General features: G+C 41.6%; 1 protein-coding gene across 1 annotated transcript; it reads left to right on the top strand.

Moving 5' to 3' along the window:
- The first annotated feature begins 1,218 nt into the window (after positions 1–1,218).
- LOC124661770 (putative protease Do-like 14) lies at positions 1,219–8,750 on the top strand. Its single transcript, XM_047199657.1, has 11 exons — positions 1,219–1,507; positions 1,970–2,113; positions 2,213–2,346; positions 2,448–2,717; positions 3,963–4,093; positions 4,217–4,325; positions 6,890–6,982; positions 7,099–7,173; positions 7,250–7,332; positions 7,416–7,484; positions 8,624–8,750. The coding sequence occupies exons 1-10, from the start codon at positions 1,219–1,221 to the stop codon at positions 7,480–7,482; spliced, it is 1,395 nt and encodes a 464-aa protein (XP_047055613.1). The 3' UTR covers positions 7,483–7,484; positions 8,624–8,750.
- Positions 8,751–9,269: the final 519 nt, after the last annotated feature.

Genomic DNA, 9,269 nt, shown 5'->3' with positions numbered 1-9,269 from the left:
AGGAGCTCACGTCGCCGCTTGTCCGTCATCTCAGCCTCGCTCCACCGCACGCCAACCACACATAACACCCAATTCTTCTTCTCGCTCATCTATTTCCTCACTAGCATCCATGGTCCCCCACATTGGCTGAGCAAAGATATTTTTGTTGACGATGTTGATGTGATGCGCCCCTAGGAGCATATGACTGTGCCGTGATAGCATACTTGCCTAGTTGCCATTGGCAGACGACAGTGTTGCGTCGCTAGGACAATGATGCTACTAGCCGTTGTTGTTGAGTTGCAAGCAGCACACAAGCTACTGCCAAGGATGACCTACGGTGTACAAAAAGTAGACCGGTGATGCTGCCGAACGGCGATCGACATGCTAGTGTTGAGGATGCTACAAACGGCGACCAGGGGTGCTGCTAGTGGTGGTTGGGGATGCTGCAAGCCGGCGGGTGGCAGTGCTGCCACCGAAGTCGAGTTGTTGCAAGGGGTGGTTGGGGATGCTGTTAGATGTAGTTAGTGATGTTGTCAGTGGTGCGGCAAGTCGGAAAAGTTTTAACCGATAGGGTGATGGTGCAGCAGTACGAGGTGAGGAGTTGTGGGCGTGCTAAGGGTTGTCGCTTTTGGGGAAGACATTAGACCTTTTCTCTGGCCACTTTTAGCGTTGTGGGGGGAGGGAGCAAGGATTAAATCGAACGACATCGTATGAACGAAAAGCATGGTTAAAAATATGGGGTTAAATATGGGGGCTCCGATCCTCGAAGGAATGCTCATCACAACCCAAACCGAAGACATTGTAGTGCAAAAGCAAATACAGTGTGCTACAAATCCGAAGACAGTGTATAACATTAAAAATGCCGTAAATATGTAAATGAAATCTAATCTAACGTCAAATTGTGTATAGATACATTTAAATTTTGACAAATTTTAGACAACTTTCATTTCATGGGATAGAGGAAATACTAGTTTTGAAGATCAAGAAATAAACAACAGGAATAAACAAATCGGACTATCAACTCAAAAGAAAAAAACTTATACAAAAAACAGATCGAACGCTCAAAGAAAAACATTTTTTTCTTTTCTTGAGGAAAAACAAAAACAGCCAGCCGTGTCCTTCGCGAACCCTAATTACAAAGATCCCAATCGCAATCCTCAATTCCCCATCGATCTCGCCGACAGCGATCGTCCTCCCACCCGCGTTTGTAAAACCCCTTGCTGTCCGGGCGGTGAGGCAATGACCCAAGCCCCTGACGAGGCGAGGGAGACCAGGCGCCAGCGCCAGCGCCTGGAGCACGAGATGGTCCCGTCGGGAACCGGGGCCGAGCCCCCTGCTCAGGACGGGGAGAGCGTGGAGGGCTCGCAGATCGAGACAACTGACGCAAGGACCGCACCTGACGAGTCTGCCTCAACTAAGGAGTCCCCTGGATTCAATTCTGGTGTTCAAAATGTCCTCACTGATGAAATGACAGAAAGGTTCATGCGCATTATGACTAGTCATGCTGCTAAGCGAAATGCTGCGAAAGGTATTCTCCCAAAGATTTCTCAACTTTTGAATACAGTTTTGAATACTCTAGAGAAAGAACAAAAAAGGCAAAGACGCACAGATGCTTGCCTGTAGTGACGAGTCTACAATATGCCAACATTTTTCTCAGCAATCTGTCAGCAAACGGTGGTTTCTAGTAGATGGAAGTGTGTGGTGAAATTCTCTTCACCTGTTATTTATAATCTGTGAAGAGGTGCATGTGTGTAGTTACGGATGCATCATTTTCCCCAAAAGGCACCAGTTAATCGACCTAGAACAACTTCCATCTTTCTCGTGTGTTATGCGCGGCTCTTGTCTCCCTGGAGTATATTATAAATGTCATTTATTTTTCTGATGCGGCAGATGCATGCTTAACTATGAGGGTTGGCTATGCGTTTTGAATACTTTTCGCACTTGACCTATATCTTTCCCAAAAATTTAAAATTAAACTATCTTATTGCAGTTCGAAGAGAATCTGTGAATTGTTGCAACCTTACAGTGGAGCGTGAGTTTTGTGACGTTGATGATGGTAGTTTTCGAAGTTCCAAAGCTCGGATAGTGGCTGTGCGAGCTTCGCCCTCTGTCGTCGGTCTCTCTTCATTTTCAGGTGTTTTTTGTTGTTGCTGTTGTTTCTCCTGCCAGCTAGCATTTCCCACCGTATAGTGCATGACTTGCATCATACTGATTCCTACTTTTTTGTTTCCAGATGGAAAGAGGATAAGGGTTTGCTCAGGTTGCGTGATAGCGTCTAATGGATCTTCAGATACCACTAAAATCTTAACCTCGGCAACGTTAGTTCGGTCTCTTAGCACAAATAACAGTGTAATTCCAGATATTAAGGTTGGTGAATGCTACAATGTATAGTTCCTCTTGAATGTACAGTTAGTGCATAACTTGTATTTTTTCTGACATGAGGTTTTTTGTCTGGGTACTGATTATAGATCAAGGTGTGTCTACCAAATGCGCATATCTTGGATGGCTCCATATCTATGGTAGACTTCCACTATAACATAGTTGTTGTTGAAGTGAAGTCTGACCAGAAATTTCCTGAGGTAGTTCTGGTGAGTGATGTTATCAATAGAGGAGCCGTGTTAGCACTCGGGCGTTTCTATGATCATGGCAGACTGATGTGTGCACAAGGCGAAATCAGAAAACAAGCAAGTTCCTTCGAGTGCTCAGAGCTTTTAGTATCGAGCTGCCACACGACCATGGTAATGAATATATTATTTACATCGCAAAGATGAGCAATCTCTATGTGCCATGCAACCATGTTAGTCAATAGATGGTTCACATAATTATAATGAGAAAACTCTTAGTATCTCTATCCATGTTAATCAGTACATGCTCCACATAACTAAAATGAGCAATCTCTTAGTATCTATCCATGTTAATCAATAAATGGTTCACATCATTAAAATGAGACATCTCTTAGTATGAAGCAGCCAAACGACCATGGTAAATAGCAGGTGATCAAAAAGAGGAAGGAAGATGGAACCTGCTGATATGCTTGCTCATTTATTTACTGCGTTAACTAAGTATGCTGAATTGTCGGCTTGGATATGATGGTCGCTAGTTTGCTTTCCTCTTGACCTTTTATCTCACAAACTTACGTTCAACACACAGGCATGTCAAGCATCGTATCTTATTTAATGCCTTAACTAAGTATGCTAAATTGCCGGCTTGGATATGTGATGGTTGCTGGTTTGCTTTCCTCTTGACCTTTTATCTCGTAATCTTACGTCCAACACACAGACACGTTGATCATCGTATCTACCTCCACCTCCTTCACGATTGATTTGAAACCCCAACACACGATAGCACCAAGGCTGGGAAGCAGACTAGGTCCACCCCTGGATCAGCCCAAGTACTTATACACTGATAGGGGAAAAAATAACAATCCAAAACAGAATATGGTTGTAGATTACCTGCTAGACAGGGTCGGGAGGAATGAGCGGAACCATAGATGGGACTAAGATCACACAAGTATGGTTGGCGTTGGAAAGAGACTAGAGAACTCCTAGTGTCACCTCATTGTTGGTTGGCTCCGCACATTTTATGTACCGTCTAGGTGTTACTATGTATATGAAATATTTCTAGCAATTGTGTAACAAAACAATTCCTTCGTCACTTGCTAGCCTAGTTACTGCATTTAGCTTTACCTCACATTTGACAGTTCATCATAATTATTCATGTTAATAGATGCAGTACATGAAAACTTGCATATCTTATATTCATGCAATATGTTACTCCATCCGACCCATATTACTTGTCGCTAATATGGATGTATCTAGACACATTTTAGTGTGTATTTTCATTCATTTCAGCGACAAGTAATATGGATTGGAGGGAGTACAATCATTTTGGCATGCTATTTAGTCCATTTTTTTTCCATATCTGTGATGTTTGTGCTTGAGATGCTATTTTGTAGCATTTTCATGATGTGTTCTTTTCACTAGGCTGGTGTTGGTGGACCTCTTGTAAAGTACAATGGTCAAGTTGTGGGTATCAATTTCTATGGAGAGAACCACACACCATTTCTGTCAACTGCAGTTATCATAAGATGTTTGGACCACTGGAAGAGCTATGGGTAGGTTCATTCCTATGGACAACACTAGTATCCATTTTTAAATTTTTTTTTATGTCTAAATACAATGCATGATATGTAGGTTAGTGCCCTTGCATGTGGTTGATAATTTTTTCTGATTTGCAGAAAAATAATTCGGCCTTGGCTTGGACTCATCTACACACCTGTTGATATGTTGCCACTTCGAGTTTTGGAAAAATGCACGTATATTGACAAGGGGTTCTATATTTCGAAGGTATGAGATTCTCTCTTACCGTTTGTAACTTTATTTATTTATTTTTAATATTTAGTTTTTTTTCAGAATTGTTGTTTTGTATCCTGAACTGCATTTCTAGGCATTTTGGCTATCATAAAATGCTATCATCTAGTGTGGATTTCATGACGCGTATGCTTTAAATATTTGTTATAGCTGTTAGACAAATGGACCTTGGATTGCTATTTAGCCAAATGGCCAGAATATACGCAAGTGCATACCCAGTTAGAATCCTGTAGAGAAGAGAAACTACATGACTAACTATCACACTTGAACCCCCCCAATTCTGTGCCGCGGACATCTTGCAGTAAAAGTCATCCACAGTGGCATCCATCTGCTGCAGTGACTGAAATCTCCTTGAGAATAGCAAAATTATTTCGTCGCAAGACCTGTACTGTTGCTGAGGATGAGCCCGTACATCAAGGCATACAGTGTCCATCGAACGGTCACATCCATACTTGAGATAACCATAGCCTTAGCCGCCATGCAACCAGCTGTTGTACACAGCCAGGTTCATCCGGTAGGTGTCCAGCTCTGCATGGAAGGCAGCGAGGTTGTCCTCTCGAGCGACATCAGCAGCAACCAGGGGAATTGCGGCAAGCTGCAGAGGCTGCACTGCTGCTGTGGTGTGCAGCAGCAACTACAGCAGGCGGCGCAGTAGAGGCATGAGGTGGCGCTCACAACAGCAACAGCAGCAGGTGGTGAAGAGAGTTTCTCTTGCTTGCACTGGCGGCTCGACGTGGAGCCATGGGCGACGATAGGAGGGGTCCTGGGAGGGATTGGGGGATGTACCTAGGAATTTGGAGGCCCTGTGCAAAGTCTACAATTCAGCCCTGCTTGGTATAAATATTTAAGTCATAGCCTAAATCACTGAATTTCGGTGAATTTGGTTTACAAGGGCAGACTTTCACAATTTTATATGAATTCTACCGAATCTAACCAAATATACCTTAATTAAGTGAAAAATATTTGAACCTGTGTGTACTATTGTTATCTGAAATAATTTGACCCGAACACAATTATTTGAATAAATGACTAAAATTTTGATATTTCATTGAAATTTCATCTAGGGTGAGCCCATAACATTTTCTTCAATACTTAAGGAGTACCTCTGTTTGAAGATAAAATATGAGATCCCAAGATCAATAGTTTGTTGTCCGCGTCGATGTATTTCGAGTCCGAATTTACATCGCAAATACGTCGGCGTGGAAACAGCGGCCAATTTCGGTCTGCCCTCTAAACTAGGGGTTTTCCAAATTTTATCCAGCCTGACCAAAATAGACACTTTGGTCCGTGTACGTCGGGCCGGATACCGGTAACTACTAGTAGTATCTATTCGTAGTTCGATCTTGAGTGCAAGAACAAATCAGAAGCCTCTCGCCACTTGCAAAGAGGGAGGAGTTGGGGTAAGCTTGGGCAATTAGTACTGCTATGCTAGGACGAGAGCACTGCTATTCTAGGAGAGCAAGTAGTAGTAACGTTGTAAAAAGGAGTCAATTTAAACGTTCTTGTTGATTAATGCTACTACATACAGTACTAGATACTGTACTTAGCAGAAATTTTGGAGGCCCCTAATCATGTGAGGTCCTGTGCAACCGCACATTCTGCACTTGCTTGCCGTACGGGCCTGGGTTGAGGGCAGGGTGAGGTGAAAGGCCCTGTGGTGCAACTCCAGTGGTAAGACAACAGCTGGACAGACGTATGTAACTATAGCCCTCTTGCTATGGATACAATATCCATGTTAGACAAATGGCTTGTATCACTATTGGACTGAACTTCCAGAATATACATACATATGGAAATGGAACCTTATATAAAGGAGAAACTATACAACTTACTTACTACCTCCATTCCGAAAAGGAAGGCGTATAATTTTTTTCTTAAGTCAAACGTTGTAAAGTTTGACCAGACTTATAGAATCAACTATTAACATTTACAAGACCTAGCAGACACGATATGAAAGTATATTGCATGATTTTTCTAATGATATAAATTTTGTATTATAGATGCTGGTAATTCTTTCTATAAGTTTGGTCAAACTTTCAGATGTTTGACTTCTAGAAATTTATAGGCATTCGTTTTTGGAATGGAGGTAGTACAGTTACAATAGCTTGATTACTTGTTCATTAAACGAATGATTTTTTGTTGTGTAGAAAACACATCTCAAATATATCATGCTGAAGGGATAGGCATTTTGTACATTCATACAAAGTTTGCATAATATATACTCCCTCTGTTCACAAATATAAGACGTTTTAGACATTTTAAAGTGAGCTAGATACACATCATAATGAATGAATCTACACACTAAGAGTAGACTAGATACGCACCAAAATAGATGAATCCACCAAAAGCTAAAACATCTTATATTAGTGAACGGAGGAAGTAGTCGGTAAGTGTTTTCTTCAATGTAGGAAGCTCAACTGCTAATGTTTGACTGTATGCCTAATTATAATTTTCATACTACTCTCGATTTCAAAATCTCTAAAGAGTGATGGTAGTGGTATTCCTGTACTTACAAGGTAACTTAATAAATTGATAATTAGGTGGCTAAGGGATCACCTGCTGATGTTGCTGGGCTTTGCGTTGGTGATGTTCTAATTGAATGTGCTGGAAAAGTCCTCAGTACTGCTCCGGAGGTGATTTTGTTTTTTTCTGCTGTCCTTATTATTGTTTATATTAATGATTTTTCTTATCATATAAAATGCAAAAAGTTAACCGCAGTATTTCACATCATCGCATCATGCAATGGCAGCTAGGTGCACTGCTACTTGATTTGTGCAACAAGCAGATGAAGTCATATACTTTAGAGAGCAACATGACTATGGAGGTATTAAGTGTTACTATTCAGGGAATGAGGATGCTATTGTATGTTCTAATAATCGTTTTATCGGAGATTTCACTAGGTTGTTGTCAGGAAGCAATTGAATGGCAGAGAAGCGAGGATGACAGTGACTGCTGATGTCTTGAGCGGATGCAGTTACTACAGGTGTCTATTTTTCTATGTTTTGTTGCACTCAATCTGCTAGAATGCTTTCCTGTTCTCATCCTAGTACTTTCTTTGCTTTTTAGTTGGTATGATCCATTGCCCAGCTACATTGACAAGATGGCTACAATGCGGTTTATGGAATATTATTAAAGGTGCACATAGAGCTTTGAGTTTTCCCAGTCCATTTCTTGCATATTGTTAATAAGTAAATTTGTTTGGTGGATGTTGCTTCTTCAGCTAATTTATGGTCAACCACATAAGCTGTCTTCAGTTTCTAACAACTCCGTTTGCGTAGTAGAAGTATAGAACAGGCATTCTTACAAAGTATTTTGCTAGCTCCGAGGAAACTTATATCTGAAAGTACATCAAATTTCAACTAAAATTTCAGAAAACTCCCTGAATATTCTTAAATTTTCAGCTAAGTTTCATATAACTTCCCACCATACTGAACACCAGCATTATTGATTCACCCAAGCAGCTTCCAAATCAATAAATTGCACATTGCAGTCTCCACAATAAAAAAAATCACCAACATCCCATCCAGAATCAGAAAAAATCAACAAAAGAAGACCTAGGATGTTCACCTATGTATCCTAGTTATTGCAACCTAAGATGAGGTGAAATTGCGATGCACTCGTGAAACTGAGAGGAATTCTTAAACTCTGAGCTAAAGTTCATAGAACTTCCAGCCTTATTAAACAGAAACATTCTTGATCCACCAAATTGGCTTCCAAGATTAATGAATTTCACATTTCAGTCTCTGGAATAAAAATACCAACCCTCAAAGCATCGACATCCCATAGAAAATCACGTCACTTTGCACGAGATAACTCGGTCTTATTGTGTGGTTCCAGCTACGGTGGTGGGGCTGTCGAGACAGTTAACCACCAAAGACTCTTTTGCACCAAAATACAACCTTAGATAAACCGTCTGGCGTCTGCACTCTATCGTACATGAAAGCTCAGAGGTCTTGTCTTTATCCTCAGACAAATGAGGACATGCTGGTTCCTTGCCTTGTTAGTGGTTTACATCGATGTGTTTAGTTTCATAGCTGAGTTCTTTTTCCAGCATCTTAACCCGCCTAAAGGCCAAAATACCTCCATTCCATATGGCTATTGTATTCAGCAGACTTGCAAATTTTCCACGTTGTTATTGTTTTAATGGTCCCAATGTGGTCCGACCCCTTCCCGGACCCCGCGCAAAGCGGGAGCTTCATGCACCGGGCTGCCCCTTTTTTAAAATTGTTTTAATGGTATATCATATATTTATTACTTGCCTTTGTACTTAACAGGAAATTACCTCTAGCTTTTGTGCGACGCAAAGGGATTGCCCTTCCAGCTGCATGTGCGTCTGTGAGGCTCCTGAACGTAGCCTTGAGCACCGTAAAAACTATTGTACAGTTCAGCGAATTCTCAGAATTCTTATGCACATACCCGGGAGGATGTGTACTCGTTTTAGTGCTCGAGCAGCACCAGTGCACTTTGTCCCATTTAGGTTGATTTTTGATGTACTCAGTTGAAAACTCGGAGTGGTGTGGCCGTGCAGACGTGTAGTCTGCAAGGGTGGTACTCTATTTTTTCCTACTAAAATGTTTACCTGCCCGATCATGTGTTTTAGTTTGCATGAACCTCATCTGGCTCACTTGGTGTAGTTTCGGTTATTTGGATGGCTGCAACCTGCAGGAGGCCTCTGGCCTTGCCCCTTCCTCCCGTCGAGACCTCAGCCGTCTCAGTACATCTCCCAGAAAGGACCCCCAAGAAACCTCTAAGATTATTCTTGTGAAGAGTAGGATCACATGCAACCTCAATCTGTTGCTCGATCTGATTACTGGAACAATTCATAGTGTGATTTGTGAATGGATTGACTGTCCGTTGATGTTTTCAGAGGTCACCATGCATCATTGTTTAGTAGACCTGTAATCTGGCGATGTTTTTGAG

This window comes from Lolium rigidum, chromosome 1 (assembly GCF_022539505.1).
Source record: "Lolium rigidum isolate FL_2022 chromosome 1, APGP_CSIRO_Lrig_0.1, whole genome shotgun sequence".
In the NCBI taxonomy this organism is placed as follows: Eukaryota; Viridiplantae; Streptophyta; class Magnoliopsida; order Poales; family Poaceae; genus Lolium; species Lolium rigidum.
This window is presented reverse-complemented; position numbering and strand designations above follow the sequence as displayed.

Bases quoted from the DNA above. Each gene is read 5' to 3' on its own strand.
- LOC124661770 (XM_047199657.1), top strand. From the start codon at position 1,219: ATGACCCAAGCCCCTGACGAGGCGAGGGAGACCAGGCGCCAGCGCCAG. The intron at 4,094-4,216 runs GTAGGTTCATTC...TCTGATTTGCAG, and splicing joins GACCACTGGAAGAGCTATGG to AAAAATAATTCGGCCTTGGC. The intron at 4,326-6,889 runs GTATGAGATTCT...ATTGATAATTAG, and splicing joins AGGGGTTCTATATTTCGAAG to GTGGCTAAGGGATCACCTGC.